The following is a 20,874-nucleotide window of genomic DNA, read 5'->3' as shown; positions in this document are numbered from 1 at the left end:
ACATACTCCTCTGACTCACTCTCCCCAACATAATGATCAAGGTAGGAAATGGAGAGTGTTGACTTAATAAATAAATTGCAGGGAAAATGCTGATACACCAGCCAGGCTGGTGTGTTTTATATAATTGCAATGGATTTGTTTTATTAAGGACAGTTACAAAACTACTGCAGTAAAAGGCTTATATAAAAGAGCTCCTCACTTATATAAACTCATGTAGTACTCAAATCAGGCTTTTTCAGAAATAATGGTTTGAGTTATTCTCCAAAGAACAGTGCAGACCAACTAAGTTAAAGGAAAAAAAAAAAGAGTAAGATATTGATACTTGGGCAGATGCACAAATACAAATTAGTTTCTATAAAAGATTGAAGGAAAAAATAAAAACTGTCCATCCTTTTGATCATGTTCAATGATTTATGGGCTTTTGTTGTATCACTGATGATCACAGACTGTATGCTATAGAAACTGTACACAGCAGAGAACATAAAACAGTCATGGGTTAAAACTTCAGACAAGCTCCAGATGTCCAAATGCTGATTCTCTTTGCCTCCCAGATTCGATCTGGGCAGTTCACTGGTGCACTAGTTCATGCCTTCTCCCCCACCAAGATATTTTGGATATACATTAAAAGAGGTGGAAATAAAAAACAGATTAATAACACACTGCATACTAGCTTCTAATCTGCCTGAATAAATGGCCTCAATTTAAATTGAGACATTTCCTGTAAAAGCAACATGTTATTTATCAGACTACTCCAACAAAGTGCAACTGTTGAAGTGTAGCTTGCAAATAATATATTTCCTGAAGCTGAAGTTTGCAATTATCTACAGACCTCACTGACTGATTTTCTTGGCGAAGCCAAATTTCCCTCCACACATTAGTTTCACATACAGTGGACATCTACACTGCAATTAAAAACCCAGGTCTTGAGTCCCCAATTTAGCAGAGTACTTCAGCACATACTAAAGTATTTTGCTAAATGGGGAGGAATGTAAGCACATGTTTAAGTGCTTTGCTAAATCAGAGCTTTTCTCAGCTGCCATTACAATGAATGTGATCCTGGAAGTGTTTCATATTGATCAGAAAGATGAGAGACATGGTTCCATCGTTCTAGCTTCTATGTTAAGCAGTTTTAAAGACCACTGTATGTAAAACTAAAACCACATATTTTGTGGGAGTTGAATAAAAATAATCTCAACAGAAACTGGATGTCAGCGAATAAATTTGACTAATGAAAAAGCAACTGAGTAAAAACTGAATTAAAGTTTAAAATAGTGTTTTCCAGCCAAAGGAGGGGGGGAGCACAATCTCTGTAATTCCATAAATGAAATTTCTTATCTCAATATGCTTACCTAAAAAAATCTAGAGTTATTGCTCAACATTGTACGGCTAAAACCCGACTTATTACTTGCCCTGTATGAGAACACTAGTTCTATTCAAAAAACATATGGGGTGGGAGGGAGAAGAGGGATTACATCATTTAAAAATGTTATATTTGGGAAGGTAATTTCCTTTAGCTGAATGCCCTTTTCTCTTCTCCACATCAGTTTAAAAAAACTGAAAACTGAAACACAACCATGATTGAATATATTAGTTGTTTAAAATTAACTATCAAAATTTAAAAATTTTTAAAAGTTTAAAATTAACTATCAAACACACCATGGAGTTAGATGCACTGTGCATATTGACAAGGTTTCATTTAACTTTTTAGGAGCTTAAAATAAATTAGACAATGAAGGCTGTGCTTTAAAACTACAAAAACCTGGAAATTCAGAGTTTAAGTGTCTTTATTTATTCCAAATTGATATGGACAGTATATAAGACCACCCACAGTCTGGAAATATTTTAGGAGATCTTTTGGGTTTCATCATTTCCTTCAAGTTCTTGAAACTAATAGTTAATAATTTAACTTTTGTAACAACTGTATTAAAAAGATAAATAAAATACTTTGGTGGAGCTGTATGTTAGGTGGCTTTTAACAGGGTAGGGAACATCAAAAAAATCTAGTAATCATGATATTTAAATCCATATTCAGCCAATCTAAAGAAATTTTTCTGCATAATGATTTGATAATTCACTACAGAATTATCTAGGTTTTGTGGATGTATTGCGGAGTGACAGTAACAAAGCATCTTTACTTGTCTCACCTTATAATTTTGGAATGCTTTTACTTTCTCCAGTCTGTTCTGACTTCTACTTGCTTACAGATATTCTTCACTTCATACACAGATAACAAGACCAATTTTCCCTATTCCATCTTTAACCCCAAAACAATTTTTTTCTTGTCTGCACCAATCTGTATGTATGTCAGTTTTATTCAAATTCCCTTTTCACCTTCTTGAGGGTTGCACCCTGTCTCCTTTTACCTGATCAGTCCAGAGACAACCCTTCTACTAAATTTTGCTGCTCTGATTGGAATGGCAGGATTATGGCCATTGAATAAGGATGCCTTGCCTTTTCCTTTGCCTACCTTTTTCAAAACATGTCACATCTTAATTTTTCCATATGGCTCATTACAGTCATTTATTCCAGAGCATATGCAGTTGGGGACTAATCTGAAGAAGTGCCAAGCATGCACAAATCATTGTCATCAACTAAGCTGTGTGTACTCAATTACTTTAAAAACTGGCCATTAATTTAGGTCTTGAAAAATACAGAAGAAAGGCTAACAGCAAGCAAAGCAACATGAAAAATAATCATGTTTCCCAATTAGGCAACAACCCAAAAAAGGAAAGTATCAATATTTACACTCCCTTGAAAGTTTGCATGTACTGTATTAAAAAGTGTACTTATAAAACTCACAGAAAAGGGCAAAGAAATGAATTTCATCAAGTCTCTGTATATAAAACTCTAGAGCAGGGGTCAGCAACCTGCAGCATGCTACCGATTTTAACTGGCATGCTGCTGCCAGCCGGGGTCCCGGCCACTGGCCCCACTCAGCCCGCTGCCTGCCTGGGTGAATGAAACCCTCTGGCCAGCAGAAGGCTGAGCGGGTCTAGAGGCCGGGACCCTGGCTGGCAGGACCCGGCGGACAGAACCCCAGACTGGTGATGGGCTGAGCTGCTCAGCCCACCGCCAGTCTGGGGTTCTGTCCGCTGGACCTGCTACCGGTCTGGGGTTCCATTCACCGGCCCCTTGCCAGCTGGGGTCCCAGACCCACTCAGCCCGCTGGCAGCCTGGGTGAACAGAACCCCTGGCCAGCCGCGGGCTGAGCGGGGCCGGAGGCCAGGACCCCGGCTGGCAGGAGCTGGCAGAACCCCAGACCAGCAGTGGGTGAGCCGCTGCCAGTCTGGGGTTCTGTCTGCCACCCCGCTCAGCTCGCTGACAGTCTGGAGTTCTGGCTGCTGGCGCCTTGCCATCCGGGGTCCCAGCCATTGGCACCACTCAACCTCCTGCTGGCCTGGGATACCAGCCACCGGCCCCGCTCACCTTGCTGCTGGTCTGGGTTTCCAGCCATCCGGCCCCATGCCGGTCAGGGTCCTGGCTGCCGGCTCTGCTCAGTCTGCTGCCAGTCTGGGGTTCCGTTGGGGGCCCCTGTAAATGTAAAATTTATTACTGGCATGCGAAACCTTAAATTAACGAAGACTTGGCACGCCACTTCTCAAAGGTTGTTGACCCCTGCTCTAGAGCCAGACATGTACAAGCAACCATCTGGCATGCGTCTTTCAAAGGCCAAAAAGGTCATTTTTCATAACATATACATTTCCATAGGCTCAGTGTTAAAGACAACTAGAACAGGGGTTCTCAGGACAAAATTATTTGCGGTCACCAACTCTTGCTGGTGGCCGCTCTCACACTTTTTCTAAAATACTTAATTAGCTTTAGGAAAAACAAAAATATGCACAAATAAATATGCACATATGCATGTCCAAATCAGAGTATTTTATTTATTGCTAGCTAGTAAATCTGCTGTGAAAATAGATATTAAGAAAACATACAAGTATCACTTTTCGTAGCAGACTTACTCAGCCCTGGCAAGTTTGGGAACAAATTAAGCCCTGAATGGGCCTGAGCCCAAGGCCCTGTGGCCAGAGCCCAAAGAGACACAGCCGGAGCCTGGGGCCGGAGCCTGAAGCCCTGTGGCCGGAGCCTGCCACCCTACCACCCTAGGGCTGAAGCCCAAAGCCTGAGTTCCACCATCCCTGGGAAGATGGGGAACCCGGCTGCCTGCTCCTCCAGTGTTGTGCCCCAGGTGTTTCCAGAGGGGGCAGGGCCCAATCCTTGTTGGCAGTCCCAGCAACCAACACCCAAGGCAGTGTAGGCAGGAGCACCAGAGAAGAAGAGGAGGGGCCACTGCTCCCCCTTCCCCCATCACAGCCCAGGAGGCTGTGGCTGGAAGAAGAGCCCCTGGTGACCACATTTGAAAAAAGCTGAACTAGAGTCAGTAAATTAACTCTACATTTTCTACTTCGCAGCACAATGCCATACCACAGGGCTGGATGTAAAACGCATTACATCAAGTTTTTTTTAAATGTATGTAGATACAGAATTAGACTGCAAGGTTCAGATTGAACAAGACTTGAAGCACCTTCCCCGAGGAGAACGTGCTTTAGATCTTAAATCAGTGATATGATCTAGTGCTGGAAATATAGTAGAAGTGGAAAAAACAGAACTATGAGTCGAGAAAAGTAAATATTTAAGAGAATGCTTCCCAACTCAATATGAAGGGATTTATCTTAGTTAGTCCCAGAAGCATTAGTGTCCCACAGTTAAACTCCTTTAATTCAGATTAAAGTATCTCTTCTTCCATTTTTCAGGGTACAAGCAACTTAAGTGATGAAGTGAGCTGTAGCCCACGAAAGCTTACACTCTAATAAATTTGTTAGTCTCTAAGGTGCCACAAGTACTCCTTTTCTTTTTGCGAATACAGACTAACATGGGTGCTACTCTGAAACCTTTCCAGAGTAGCCAGCCAAAATTAGTAATGAAGAAATGAATTAAAAAAACCAAACAAACCACAGCCAAACTATGGTAGTAAATAAATATTAATTTTTACATAACTATATTTATATATTTGTCTGGTTTAGTCAGACATTAAAGTTTAATCAAAGTACTGATTTATTAAGTAAAACCACAACGGAATTCCAGTAATGCTTCCAGTTATGTAATCCCATTGTTGGTATAAGAAAGCCTAATTTCTAATTTTTCTGATCTATTCCACAGTTTATACTTTTCAGAGTAGCAGCCGTGTTAGTCTGTATTCGCAAAAAGAAAAGGAGTACTTGTGGCACCTTAGAGACTAACAAATTTATTAGAGCATAAGCTTTCGTGAGCTACAGCTCACTTCATCGGATGCATTTGGTGGAAAAAACAGAGGAGAGATTTATATACACACACACAGAGAACATGAAACAATGGGTTTATCATACACACTGTAAGGAGAGTGATCACTTAAGATAAGCCATCACCAAGCAGGGGGGGGAAGGAGGAAAACCTTTCATGGTGACAAGCAGGTAGGCTAATTCCAGCAGTTAACAAGAATATCAGAGGAACAGTGGGGGGTGGGGTGGGAGGGAGAAATACCATGGGGAAATAGTTTTACTTTGTGTAATGACTCATCCATTCCCAGTCTCTATTCAAGCCTAAGTTAATTGTATCCAGTTTGCAAATTAATTCCAATTCAGCAGTCTCTCGTTGGAGTCTGTTTTTGAAGCTTTTTTGTTGAAGTATAGCCACTCTTAGGTCTGTGATCGAGTGACCAGAGAGATTGAAGTGTTCTCCAACTGGTTAATTTTGGCACATATGGTACAGAATACTGACACCAACTTTCAATTAAATTAATCAGTGGAAGGCAGAGCTGAATTCAGAGCCATCCTCAGGCATACGCGGCTGTATAGGCCACCTGAAAATTTGGGGCACCACTGGATCTCAGGGTCTACCCTCCTGGCTCTTCCTAGCCCAGTTCTGACTCTTCCTGCAGGCTCCCACAACTGGCTGCTGCAGCCTGGCGACTCTTACTCCAGAGGGAATCTAGTAACTTAAAAGTGAAAAAGCCTACCAGACCTATTAGCACAACACTGAAACTGTTAAAGAGCCATTCAGTGATAATGAAGCCATTTAACAGGCATTTGCCATTCCCCAGTATATACACTGTAAGTTACTGAGCAAAACAGTTGTGCATTATTGTAATATTTACTAAGAACAGGTTAGTCTACAGAACCTTAGTTTAAAATGTGCTTTAAAAACATTTCATTAGTGAGTTGGTGAAGATTATAAAAAAAAAATCCTTGCATAGATTTTTAGATGCATAATCATCTTTAGCCTTAAATGCTTGGATCTTCAGACATATAGTGTTGTAAATAAATCCTTCAAAAGACCATCCTTATCTAAAATACACATTTTAATTTTAATTACTATAGTACAAAAAAACATGATTCCAAAGTCTTCCTGTCATTTCTCCCTTCACGCTCTTCCCCCCCCCCCGCCCCACACACCTGTTGAAGAGAGCCCAAAAAGGGACAACACCTCTTTCCTTCCAGAAGCTGGACAAAGAGTTGCCTTTTCTTTACCTCTAGCTGATGAACTAGTTTTAAGAGAACCTTCCAGCAAAATCAGTACCTAATAAGATATAAAATCCTTTTTTATGCCTAAAATCTTTGGAAACATTTTTGAAAGTTGGTGAAATTTCACACACGTCTATTGTTATGGAGCTCACACAAAGTAAATTAGCCCTGGTCTACACTAGGAGTTGAGGTCGAATTTAGCAGCGTTAAATCGATTTAACCCTGCACCCATCCACACGACGAAGCCCTTTTTTTGAATTAAAGGGCTCTTAAAATAGATTTCCTTATTGCAAGACAAGACAAGAGAATTAGCACAGAAATCGGCCTTGCAGGGTCGAATTTGGGGTACTATGGACGCAATTAGATGGTATTGGCCTCCGGGAGCTATCCCAGAGTGCTCCATCGTGACTGCTCTGGACAGCACTCTCAACTCAGATGCACTGGCCAGGTAGACAGGAAAAGGCCCGCGAACTTTTGAATTTCATTTCCTGTTTGGCCAGCGTGGCAAGCTGCAGGTGACCAGTCAGAGCTCATCAGCAGAGGTGACCATGATGGAGTCCCAGAATCGCAAAAGAGCTCCAGCATGGACCAAACGGAAGGTACAGGATCTGATCTCTGTATAGGGACAGGAATCCGTGCTATCCATTCCAGTTTTTGAAATGCCAAAACATTTGTGAAAATCTCCCAGGGCATGAAGGACAGAGGCCATAACAGGGATCCGAAGCAGTGCCGCGTGAAACTTAAGGAGATGAGGCAAGCCTACCAGAAAACCAGAGAGGCAAACGGCCGCTCCGGCTCAGAGCCCAAAACATTCCACTTCTGTGATCAGCTGCATGCCATTTTAGGGGGTTCAGCCACCACTACCCCAACCGTGTTGTTTGACTCCTTCAGTGGAGATGGAGGCAACATGGAAGCAGGTTTTGGGAACGGGGACGAGGAAGATGATGATGATGTGGTTATAGATAGCTCACAGCAAGCAAGCGGAGAAACTGGTTTTCCCAACAGCCAAAAACTGTTTCTCACCCTGGACCTGGGGCCAGTACCCACCCACCCCCGAACCCACCCAAGGCTGCCTCCTGGACCTGCCAGGCGAAGAAGGGACCTCCGGTGAGTGTAAATAGTACTTTTTAAATACTTTTTAAATAGTATACATGGTTTAAAAGCAAGCGTGTTTAATGATTAATTTGCCCTGGCATTTGCGGCCAGTACAGCTACTGAAAAAGTCTGTTAACGTGTCTGGGGATGGAGCGGAAATCCTCCAGGGACATCTCTATCAACCTCTCCTGGATGTACTCCTAAAGCCTTTGCCAAAAGTTTCTGGCCAGGGCAGCCTTATTCCATCCACCGTGGTAGGACACTTTACCACGCCAGGCCAGTAGCATGTGCTATTATCCTCAGGTGAGCGATATCATTCATGGTCACCTGGTTGAAATAGGGTGCTTTTCTTAAGGGGACATTCAGAGGTGCCCGCTCCTGCCGGGCCGTTTGCCTATGCTGAACAGAAATGTTCCCCGCTGTTAGCCATGCGGTGGGGGGAGACAAAATCCGACCTTGTAACGAAAGCACATGTGCTATGTATGTAATGTTAACAGCAAGGTTTACCATGAAAGAGTATACCCATTGTTCTGTAAAATGTGTCTTTTTAAATACCACTGTCCCTTTTTTTTCCCCCTCCACCAGCTGCATGTGTTTCAAGGATCACAGGATCTTCTCCTTCCCAGAGGCTAGCAAAGATTAGAAGGTGAAAAAAATTCACTCACAATGAAATGTTCTCTGAGCTCATTCTGTCCTCCCACACTGACAGAGCACAGACGAATGCATGGAGACAGACAATGTCAGAGTGCAGGAAAGCACAAAATGACCGGGAGGAGAGGTGGCGGGCTGAAGAGAGGGCTGAAGCTGAAAGGTGGCAGTAGCATGATGAGAGGAGGCAGGATGCAATGTTGAGGCTGCTTGAGGATCAAACTAATATGCTCCAGCGTATGGTTGAGCTGCAGGAAAGGCAGCAGGAGCACAGACCGCCGCTACAGCCCCCGTGTAACCAACCACCCTCCTCCCCAAGTTCCATAGCCTCTTCACCCTGACACCCAAGAACGCGGTGGGGGGGGGGCCTCCGGCCACCCAGCCACTCCACCCCAGAGGATTGCCCAAGTAACAGAAGGCTGGCATTCAATAAGTTTTGAACTTTTAAAGTGCTGTGTGGCCTTGTCCTTCCCTCCTCCACCACCCCTCCTGGGCTACCTTGGCAGTTATCCCCCTATTTGTGTGATGAATTAATAAAAAATGCATGAATGTGAAGTAACAATGACTTTATTGCCTCTGCAAGTGGTGATCGAAGGGAGATGGGGAGGGTGGTTAGCTTACAGGGAAGTAGAGTGAACCAAGGGGTGGGGGATTTCATCAAGGAGAAACAAACAGAACTTTCACACCATAGCCTGGCCAGTCATGAAACTGGTTTTCAAAGCTTCTCTGATGCGCACCGCACCCTCCTGGGCTCTTCTAACCCCCCTGGTGTCTGGCTGTGTGTAACCAGCAGCCAGGCGATTTGCCTCAACCTCCCACCCCACCATAAATGTCTCCACCTTACTCTCACAGATATTGTGGAGCGCACACAAGCAGTAATAACAATAGGAATATTGGTTTCGCTGAGGTCTAACCAAGTCAGTAAACTGCGCCAGCGCGCTTTTAAACATCCAAATGCACATTCTACCACCATTCTGCACTTGCTCAGCCTGTAGTTGAACAGCTCCTAACTACTGTCCAGGCTGCCTATGTATGGCTTCATGAGCCATGGCATTAAGGGTTAGGCTGGGTCCCCAAGGATAACTATAGGCATTTCAACATCCCCAACAGTTATTTTCTGGTCTGGGAGTCCCTTCCTGCAGCTTTTGAAAGAGACCAGAGTTCCTGAAGATGCGAGCGTCATGTACCTTTCCCAGCCATCCCATGTTGATGTTGGTGAAACGTCCCTTGTGATCCACCAGTGCTTGCAGCACTATTGAAAAGTACCCCTTGCGGTTTTATGTACTCACCGTCTTGGTGCTCTGGTGCCAAGATAGGGATATGGGTTCCGTCTATGGTCCCACCACAGTTAGGGAATCCCATTGCAGCAAAGCCATCCACTATGACCTGCACACTTCCCAGGGTCACTACCCTTGATATCAGCAGATCTTTGATCGTGTTGGCTACTTGCATCACAGCAGCCCCCATAGTAGATTTGCCCACTCCAAAATTGATTCCCGACTGACCGCTAGCTGTCTGGCATTGCCAGCTATTGCCACTCGCTTCTCAACTGTGAGGGCTGCTCTCATCTTGGTATTCTTGCACCTCAAGGCAGGGGAAAGCAAGTCAAAAAGTTCCTTGAAAGTGCCCTTATGCATGCGAAAGTTTCGCAGCCACTGGGAATCATCCCAGACCTGCAACATTAGGCAGTCCCACCAGTCTGTGTTTGTTTTCTGGGCCCAGAATCGGCATTCCACCGCATGAACCTGCCCTATTACACCATGATGCCCACACTGCCAGGGCCCATGCTTTGAGAGAAGTCTGCGTCCATGTCCTCATCACTCTCGTCACCGCGCTGATGTCGCCTACTCACCCGGTTTCGCTTTGCCAGGTTCTGGTGCTGCATATGCTGCTGGATAATGCTCATGGTGTTTAATGTGCTCCTAATTGCCAAAGTGATCTGAGAAGGCTCCATGCTTGCCATGGTATGGCGTCTGCACAGAAAAAAGGCGCGGAACGATTGCAGTTGCTCTGATGGGGGGGGGGGGTGACTGACAACATGGATTACAGGAAATTAAAATCAACAAAGGAGGTGACTTCACATAAAGGAGAAACAAAAACAACTGTCACACAGAATGGCCCCCTCAAACATTGAACTCAAAACTCTGGATTTAGCAGGCCAATGCTCAACCCACTGAGCTATCCCTCCCCCTGGTATTTCAGGCAGAACTGAATCTCAATTAAACTTTTCAAGGTGCCCCTGATAGACCTCACCGAAATGATTGTCGGCCGTTGATTTCACAGAGGGAGGGATGGGGGAGCAAATGAATACAAAGCAAATCTGGTGTACTTCTTGTTTTGATCCACTCCATCTATCTTTTAGATCTTTGGCTGGCAGCAGATGGTGCAGTAGGACTGCTAGCCATCCTCATCTCCTGCCTGCTTGCCATAAGACGGTACAATAGGACTGCCGGCAGCACTAAAGAGAACGACCTGGGCGAGTCACTCCTATTTTAGTCCCTGCGCTCATATCTGCTCAGGCACTCCTAACCGACCTTACCGAGGCAGCCAGGAGCACCTCAGACAAGACGACGATGGCTATCAGGCCTATTGCACCATCTGCTGCCACAAGGCAATGGGTTGCTGCTGGGTAGTAATGCAGTACCGCGTCTGCCAGCACCCAGGAGAAGTACAGGGACAGTGAGCTGAGCGGGCTCCATGCTTGCCGCGGTATGGCGTCTGCACAGGTAACTCAGGAAAAAAGGTGCAAAACGATTGTCTGCCATTGCTTTCACAGAGGGAGGGCCTGACGACATGTACCCAGAACCACCCGCGACAATGTTTTTGCCCCATTAGGCATTGGGATCTCAACGCAGAATTCCAATGGGCGGCGGAGACTGTGGAATAGCTACCCACAGTGCAACGCTCCAGAAGTCGACGCTAGCCTCGGTACTGTGGAAGCACTCTGCCGAGTTAATGCACTTAGAGCATTTTGTGTGGGGACACACACAATCGACTATATAAAAATGATTTCTAAAAAACTGACTTCTATAAATTCGACCTAATTTCGTAGTGTTGACATACCGAGTGTTCCCTTTTTCTAAAAGCAATGAACATTGTTATGAACACACTAAACCTCTGTGACCGATTAATTTAAAATAATGTGTTTGTTTCAGTGAGTTAAATATGTAGTAATCTTATAAAACCAACTTTGAAATACTGACTACGAAAATGTAAAACAGAGAAGCATCATGCATTCCATAATATTTAATGTTGGATTCAGCAAGACAGCTGAGTCACCCTTACTGCTAAGTTTTTGCAAATAAATCTGACAAACTTCAGCACATATCAAAAAAACAGTGACTGACATTTCCAAATTTAGTGCTTTTAATTAGGTATCTTCTGCATGTCCAGTCATCACCATCTGGCCTGCAGTGGGAAACGTGCTCCATTTTCTTTAGAAAGAAATTGCAGAAGAGTGTTTTTTTCAAATGTCATTTGCTTCATTTGGGTTCAGGGATTTGGCAGGAAGGGGAAGAGTAGGGTGGGGGAGGGAATAGAGGAGGGAGACTGTGGAGAGACAGCAGGGCATTGGCAGAGTGGGGTGGGGCCTGGGGCAGAGCAGGAGTGGAGTATGGGCGGGGCCACAGGCAGAAGAGGTGGGCTAGGGAGCTAGCCTCCCCAAGCTAGCAGCTTCACCCACCGCCTATGACAGCAGTTAAGAGCCGGTTGCCTCTCACACACCCAGCACGCACTGCAGTCTCCTTAGGCAGGGGCTGTATTCACAGAGCCAAAGGCGCCATACATTCTGCATGAGGGAGAGGATAAGGCGGTCGCTGTGGGGAACGGAGACTCTCCTCCGCCATGAGGTGGGCTGGGCTTCTCTGTATCCTTTGCTCCCTTGTCCATCCCCCCTCCCTCAGCCTGTGAGCCCGGGCTGCCATCAGGAATAGGGGCACCAATTTAATAATATTGCATAGGGCCCCATAAATCCGAAGGACAGCCCTGGCTGAACTACACAGGGAGACCACAGAGTCATCTACCAGTTGTGAGATCACATTAGTATATTCATCTAGACAAAAACAAAAACAAAAAACAAAGAACCACCACACCCTTAACATTTCAAACACACAAAGAGCCAGTTGTTTAATTGCAGTTTCATGAGTCGTGTCTCATCAGGCAGAGTCTGAGTATGAGGTGTTACAGCTTTCTTAGAATATGGGAGCTTTCTGGGTCCTCAGGAAAGGAAAAAAAAAAAAAGAAAGAAGCATTTGCTTTCATTAGATGCAACTTCATGGCTGTTTCTGTAGGATTAGTGCATGTTTCCTTTCACTTTTTCTATATTCCCATCTCAGCCTTCTCTCCATTACTATCTCCACATCCATTGTAGTTCTTCCCATGGTATCAGTGGGCTGATGTATCATATGTTGCCTTATTGAAGTTCTCTTTGCCTCTTAAATGCTGACCCAATAGGGCATGCTAATTTAACAAGTGTCATATCAGTCACAAGCTCCTCATTTTTCTTACTTTTTCTTATCCTGGCCCTTCCCCCTCCCGCACTGGGGAGGCAAACTGCAGAAAAAGGAACTCTTGTTTACCCCTTGGCCTAATCAGTTTAACAAAATTAAACCAGCTCAGGAACCTTCTTTAAAACAAAACAGGAATATATTCATAGTCTCTCAAATGGAGAAGGCTATGTGCACTAGCCTACCTGTATTCCACTAAACTGCTCCTCTCTCTGTGTGCAGTTATTGGATTCAAGGTATTTCAAGAACAGCCTTTGAAATGAGTCACATCTCATGTTAACAGAAACATTTTCTAACTCTCCATTTGGAAAAGTTTTTGACCAAGATTTGAACTCTTATGTAAAGCTTGGTTGGTGTTTCCTTTTCTGTGTTAGATTGTAAAGTGCCACAAGGCACAGTATAAATAATACTGCCCAGCTCCTTTTTAGTGCAACGATAGCAAGACATCTCTCAAATGGTATCTCAACAAGACATACAATTTTGAAGTTCAACCCCCACCAAAGCTTTTACAAATTCTCTAGAGAGCCCTAACATATCAAATTTAAACAGGGGCCCTTTAGCCTCCCAAAGGCAATGGAATTTATAAAAAAGAATTTTAACTCAAAACCAAATACATTCCAATACAGTTTTAAATTTAAAAAAAAAAGCTATTAAACTCATCATGAAGCACTATTAAAAATGTTACAGTATCTATGCTTAATAATTAAGTATAGGTGAAAGTGAAGGAGGGAGACAAATTAATGGACTCTGAGCCAATTTCAGCAAAGCTACCTCCAAGGAAAGCGTAAAGTCTATTCCATGACGCACTGTGCTCCTGCAAAGCCTAATCATGGCTGAGGAGGGACTCAGCCCTGTCCAGGGCAGGCAGTATTTCAATCTAGAAGCAGAAGTTATGCTGGGGAGCGTCTATCTGCATGCAGGCAATCACATTTAACTTCTGCCGGGACTCCACAGGGAGGATCCTGCTGGCAGGAGGCTCTGAAGAGAGCCACTGAAGAGGCACATGCTCCAGCTGTCCAAGTCACACCCCTCTTTTCAGTGCATACCACCCATTTTTCACTGCACAGTAATGCACTGAACTCTTTATGGGGTTTTGCAGCTATTTTTGCAAACAAAAGCAAAGGCTTCCAACTTGGGACTGCTGCGACAGCATAAACCCTTCCATTGGTATTTACATCCATGGTAATCCTGGCCCACATTGCTAAAAGTTATGTTTACTTCATGATATTTCTATCTGAAAGAATAAATTAAACATCAGATTTGGAAGGGGCCGGAGGGGGAGTCAGCCAGCCTTATGGTTATGTAGTCCAAACTACTACACCACAGAGTGTTGTCTGCACTAGAGAATTTTGGTATTGTAAACAGACTCCTCAAATATTCCAGATTTTGGCTGAATCAGTTTGCCTGTTCTACTACACTGCAAAAACACCCCATAGCCTCAGGGACCCAAGTTCAAATTTAACTGCTGACTCTTTCCATGCATTTCACAGCCCTCATTAATGAGCAAGACCATATGCACCAACCCTAGAAGGCAATCAAATACTGATTTATTTGTAAAATTTGGGAAAGGAGGCTGAGAGAGGTTGCACAGGATCATTTCAGGCAGGATTGGGAATAGAACCCCTAGACAAATCCAATCTAATTAACCACACTTCTGGAAGGTGTGTGTCAACGAGAAAGGCACTGGTTATCCTGTTTCTAATCCCTGAACCTCACTCATCTCCCAGAGCCAGGGATCAGAGACCAGGTTTCCTAATGCCCAGCATTCTACTGCTGTTTGGTAAATAGTTGTGTAACCCCCAGCTAAATACCTGTCTAATTTAACTTCAGCAGCTAGTGCATATGAAGGATAACAATTATTCCAGCAGAGGTCTGGGTTGGGGATAATCCTTCTGATGATCTATGTAAGGGGTCTTTATGTTTACATGTGAATGAATTTTTGCAGTTTTTTTTAAATGGTTTATTTAATTCACACAGTGACAAAACACTGTTTAAAATTAAAAACCATTCTAATCATTCAATCGTGGTATGACATGCAGCAAAATACATGAGTTCCATATTTGAGCCATCTGTCACAAATTTAGAATGCTGGCGTCACACATTGCCAAGTTTAAGATTGAGCATTAAGATTGCAAGCTTTGTTGCGAGCACCTGCCATGCTCTTAACACAACTTGTGTTCTTGCACAAAAGGAGCCTGAAATGATGCACAACTGTTGCCAGAACTGTTGTAATTACTCTTGCACCAGATTGGGTCACTCTGTACCAATGCAGTGGCTCCTGCAGGGAAAAAGCAATTTGCAGCTGCACCTTTGCAGTTGGTCCTCCCTATAGAGGTCATATTTGGGGAAGGAAAAAAAAAACAAACCAAAAGAACCTTGTTACAGCATCTCTTCAATTCTAGATTGTCACAGCCACAAGTCCCTGCTTTGAGGGCCCAGGTTGGGAACTGTAGGTATCCACAATCCATTGGGAGTGCAAGAATTGGAGGAAATGCTGTTTGTGGATATGTCAGGCAGATTTAATGCTAGCCAAAATGGCTGCTGTAGCCACATGATACCATTAAAGATTCAATTAAAGATTATAGCCCCTTCAGGCAGAGACAGTCTTTTTGTTCTGCATTTGTATGCCACCTAGCACAAAGAGGTCCTCATCCATAACTAGAGCCCCAAGGCTCTGCAGTAACACAATTTAAAAAGCGGTTTTATTTATTCTTGACAGTGCAATTCTCAAGTGTAAGCGAGGCTCTTGAAGGTAGCAAAGGTCAGCACCATAAATAATTCCTTTAAGATGTAGTTCAGAACCCTGTGACACAGCTTTTAACAATGAAGTTGTTCTGACTGATAAATTCCTAGAGGAAGGTATGAATTAGTTTGCAGTCTGTTCAATGGCCACCCAGACTGCCAATGTCAGAAAAGTTTTCTTTTCAGTTAAACACCAGCAGCGAATAGGTTCAGAAATGTCAATCACTGGTACATGCTATTTTCAAACAATTGGCAGTTTATATATGGTGAGCGGCGGAGACAAACCTTCTCAACATGTTAATATTCAGAACACTGCACTGGGCTGCACAAATGGTGTATATCCTTAGAGATGCTCAGTGTTTCTCAATTCCCATTGACAGAACCATTAAGGATCAGACCCTCCCTCAAGCATGCATATGTACATACTAAAATGCGTCACAATTCTTACAAGGAACCAAAGCCAAGATTTTCAAAAAGTTACTAGCAATTTTGAATGCCCGATTTGAGATACCTTGCTGAGGGTAGACATTCAGCACTTTCTTAAAATTAGCCCCTTTCAGATGTCTCATGTTGGACACCCAAAATTACAAGTCACTTTTTAAAGTTTTGTAAAAAAAAGTTTAAAAATTGACCTAATGTATAAATCAATACAATACTGCTTCTGTTAAACTGTTCTTATGACTTGGCTTTATTTGAGAAGAATGCATGGTGTGAAAAAAATTAAGACAGATTTGATTTACAGATTATATTAATCATATGATAATCAAGTTTTATGTTTGCTTAGCTATAAGATGTTTTTAAGCTAGTTTATTTTTAAAAGTAAACTGTGGACAACCTGGACAGACAGACGTTGTTCTGGATTAATCTAGCTAATAACTGAAACCATTTGTCTAAGTCATTTGTTTTTAAATTAATAGAACCACTCAGAACATTTTTCCTTAACAATCATCACTTCCCCAGAAACCAAACCAAATTCTCTATAAATCTGTATCTTAGTTTAATGATTCAGTAGATTTTTCTGGAAATACAATACTGTGACTCAACATTTCAGAAACCTGGCTACACAATCTTATGAACAAGAAGCTGTTTGCTGATTTATATTCCTTTAAACCACCTGTTTTGTTACATCTCAACAATATTTAAATGTCATCAGAACAAAGTATTGTTTCCACTTCAGTCTCCTCCCCCCCCCAAGTGATTCTCTCAAACATCTAGAGCAGGGGTAAGCAAACTTTCTGGCCCGAGGGCCACGTTTGGGTATGGAAATCATATGGCTGGCCACGAATGCTCATGAAATTGGGGATTGGTGTGGGGAGGATGAGGGCTCTGTTTGGGGGTGCGAGCTCAGGGATGGGGCCAGAAATGAGGAGTTCAGGGTGTGGGAGGGGGCTCCGGTCTGGGGTAGGAGTGCGCACTCTGGGGTGCAGGAGGATGGGACCAAGGGGTTTGGAGGGCAGGAGAGGTATCAGGGCTGGGGCGAGGGGTTGGGGGGCAGGAGGGGATCGGGGTGCAGGCTCCTGGTGGCTCTTACTTCAAGCACCTCCCGGAAGCAGCGGCATGTCCCCACTCTGCCTCCTACGCAGAGGCACAGCCTGGCTCTGCACGCTGCCCCATCCACAGGCGCCGTTCCTGCAGCTCCCATTGCCCCCATTTGCTGAGTCCCCTGGCTACCTTTACACGTAGGAGCCGGAGGGAGGAAAGTGCCACTGCTTCCGGGAGCTGCTTGGAGCAAGCCCCCAACCAGATGCAGCCCCCGGGCCGTAGTTTGCCTATCCCGATTTAGAGTAACTGATCCATTAGTGCACCCACAAAACTCATTTACAACATATGCTGCTAGGTTACTGGAAACATACCAATTTAAATATTGTTTTTATCATTTCAACTGAAAAAAAAATGTATGAATTAAAAAAATATGGAGGACATGAAAGAGCACTACAAATTTAAACCTGGAATGTTCAAATGGACAATTCACTTAGCGTGACAATTCATTTAGGTTAGGACGTTTGAAATAACTATACAACCTGCAACCAGAAGCTTAAAACCCAGCAGGGATAACTTATCACTTTATCCTTCCATTATAAGGAACATGAGTTCATGCATATACAGTTCAGATCTGGATCCAAAGTTTTCCAGAAGTACAGGTTATGCCTGAGATCTACAAAACTTATTGTACCTTACCACATAAAGTTTTCTTTTATTAGAATTTGAGAAGGTGTCCTGTCTGTCCTTCATGGACATTAATGAATCCATAGCAATTTTCTTAACAGAGATTTGTGTTATCTTCCATCCCCACTATTGTTCAACATACTATGCAGCAATTATCCACCTGGTTGCTCCCCTTCACACAGGGGTTAAATATTTTACAGAAGCTGTACATATGAACCGCAGTTTGTAAAGCACTTTTCATCCAGTAAAGTCTCAAAAGTGCCATATAAAAGCAGAATGTGCATTCTATAAGTTCTGTGAACATGCTTTTTCTAACCACACCTTATCTATAGTACAGTGACAAATGTGACAAAGTCACTTCTAATGCACTACTCTATTCAGAAACCAAGAAGCTCTGTTTGGTTGCCATTCTCATTTCTCCACTTCCTAGGAAAGATTTTGGGACCAATTTCATGATTTTTGAACTTTTGGGATTTGCAATTCTATTCACAGTATAAACATATATATATGCTCATACATAGCAGCATACAAGTTCAAAAGAATGAAACTGCGGAAAACCTGACAAAAACATTGGAAAAACTCCACTAAGTTGGGATTTCTCATTAAAAAAAAACAAAAAAGCAGAGATGGGGGGGGGGGCGGGGAAAGAGTTGGACAACTCTGGTTTCAACTAAACATCCACAACAATTTAAAGAGCAGAGAAATACAAAACATGTGATGTTCCAGTTAGAGAACTCTGCTTCCCCCCGCCCCACCAAAGTTCACCACAAAATGTCAGCAGGTTTAAGTAATCATAACACAAGACATTACTACTATAAAATTCTTTGAAGTTCAGGCAAAGCTGAACAAATAAATCAAAGCCAATTAAAATACTTCTGTATTTTCCTATCTCCATCCTCAAGATGCAACACTTCTGAAAAGTATCTTCAGTTATCAAAATATCCTAGCTGCATGATTGAGCCTATCATTGTAGGATGTTGTTTGTAAGAAAAACAAATATTTCACCAGCAGAAATTAAACACACTGAGTAATATCAACATGCTGTGCAGAGTACAGAATACACTCCTTTGGGAATTTTCTTGTCTATTCTTATTCCTATTATGGAGTCCAGATAAGATGGCCATTGACACCTTAAAAATATCTGCTATAAATAGCATTTTAGCAATCCATTTATTGCAACAATGGGGTTGTGCATGAGAACTTGCAAGTGAAATTGGCTTCTTATTTTAATCATTCAAGCTGAAGGAAGTGCAAAAAGTTACAGTACAAATTGTAGAAAGTAAAATCAGATTTTTAAAATTATTTCACTTTTAATGATTTAAGATATCATTAGAGGTAAGCATTCTATTTTTCATATAGAAAGACTAAAACATGTACTTCAGTCTGGAGTGGTTATTTCAGTAAGGAAACAACCCACAAAGTCTCAATGCAAGCACATATACAATGTGTTTATTGCTCTGTAGAGGATATCTTCTACAGCCCCCATCCCAGCACATGGGTAAGGAAACTCCTTACACTTAAAGCTAGAGTACAAAAAAATATACTGTAGAAAGTCAGAGTTACGGACTGACCAGTCAACCACACACCTCATTTGGAAACGGAAATATTACAATCAGGCAGCAGCAGAGACGAAAAAAATAAAATAAAGCAAATACAGCACAGTACTGTGTTAAATGTAAAGCGCTAAAAAAATAAAGGGAACTTAAAGATTTTACAGTAAAGAAACTGTTTCTGTGCTTGTTTCATTTAAATTAAGATGGTTAAAAGCAGTATTTTTGTTCTGAGTAATAAAGTTTCAAGTATTAAGTCAATGTTCAGTTGTAAACTTTTGAAAGAACAGCCATAACATTTTGTTCAGAGTTACCAGCTACCTCCATATACAAGGTGTTTGTAACTCTGAGGTTCTACTGTAATCATACTAATCTTTCCTACCATTATATAACTATGTACATCACAGTAATAATTTTTATATACAATCTCCTGACGTGAGATCACAGAGACAAAATCTGATTTGACAATATATAGTAACCAACTCCATTTTGCATAATGAACGATATGGACAAAATGACTTTACAGCAATAACTTAGATAGGCCCTAGGGGTTGCATCACAGCCAGATGCTATGAAGAAGGAGGTGGAGTGATGGAAAGAACAGGCAGGAAAGCCTGATCCTGTGGGATTCTAGACTCCTCTTACAGGGTGCTGAGCGCCCTCAACTTCCATTTACTCCAGCAGGAGCAGAGGGAATTACCCCTTTGCATAAGACAAGGTGGGTGAGATAATATCTTTTATTAGATCAACTTCTGTTGGTGAAAGTGAAAAGCTTTTGAGCTTGCCAGATTTCGAGCTTACACTGAGCTCGAAATCAGGCAAGCTCAAAAGCTTGGCACTTTCACCAACAGAAGTTGATCCATAAAAGATATTACCTCACCCACCTTGTCTCTCTAATATCCTAGGGCCAACACGGCTACAACACTGCAAACAGCAATGGACAGTATCTAATGTTGCCCTTTGCAGGAGGCTTTCCACACTTCACTAATGTACACTGATATATATGAACAGCTAAATGATTATTGGTACAGAAAAATGTGGAAGGGATGAGGAAGATAATGCTTTCATAAAACAATTATTTACATCTTACATTTATCTATTCATCCATCTTTTATTTCCTTGCCCTATGATGATGACAGTGTGTATATTATGTTCAGTACAGACTTGTAATTAAAGTCATCTCAGCTTCTTGAAGTCTGCTGGACATTTCTGGGCACAACAGATGGTCACTACTACAATAAGTCCACCCTTATTCATAATTAATTCAGTAGCAAAACTAAATTAAATGGACTAATCCTCGTTTTATAAAGAAGTCATTGTCTTATCCAAATTGAGGCACATCTGTTAGGCTAGTAGAAGACAACAGAATCAAACATTATATTGCATTGTTTAAAAGCAGGTATAATGTAACTGCTGATAAATATTGTTATACAAGCCAAACATTAAACTGTGAACCTGTTTCCTAAGGCAAACACACAGAAAAATTTGACTAGGTTTTTATTCCACATTTTAAATAGAATTATCATATTTCAACAATGATCCTCTACACGAAATGATCAAAAAGTTCTCTATTCCAAATCATAAATAGTGCAGAGATCCTTTTGAAAGGCATCAGCTTATTTCTCTCCATTATTTGTTGCTGGCAATAGAGAACCATGTACAATACAG

At 42.5% G+C, this 20,874-nt stretch overlaps 1 protein-coding gene across 3 annotated transcripts in view; it reads right to left on the bottom strand.

Moving 5' to 3' along the window:
• Positions 1 to 20,874, bottom strand: part of PLEKHG1 (pleckstrin homology and RhoGEF domain containing G1) — a 221,239-nt gene that overhangs the window by 174,685 nt on the left and 25,680 nt on the right. Inside the window, exon 2 of one of the 3 annotated variants that reach the window (XM_038395898.2) lies at positions 3,427 to 3,531. The exons of the other annotated variants lie outside the window; for them this stretch is intronic. Within the exon in view, the coding sequence (XP_038251826.1) occupies positions 3,427 to 3,454 (28 nt within the window). The 5' untranslated portion in view covers positions 3,455 to 3,531. The remainder of the gene's footprint in view (positions 1 to 3,426; positions 3,532 to 20,874) is intronic. 3 annotated transcript variants of the gene reach the window in all.

Source organism: Dermochelys coriacea, chromosome 3 (assembly GCF_009764565.3).
Source record: "Dermochelys coriacea isolate rDerCor1 chromosome 3, rDerCor1.pri.v4, whole genome shotgun sequence".
In the NCBI taxonomy this organism is placed as follows: domain Eukaryota; kingdom Metazoa; phylum Chordata; order Testudines; family Dermochelyidae; genus Dermochelys; species Dermochelys coriacea.
This window is presented reverse-complemented; position numbering and strand designations above follow the sequence as displayed.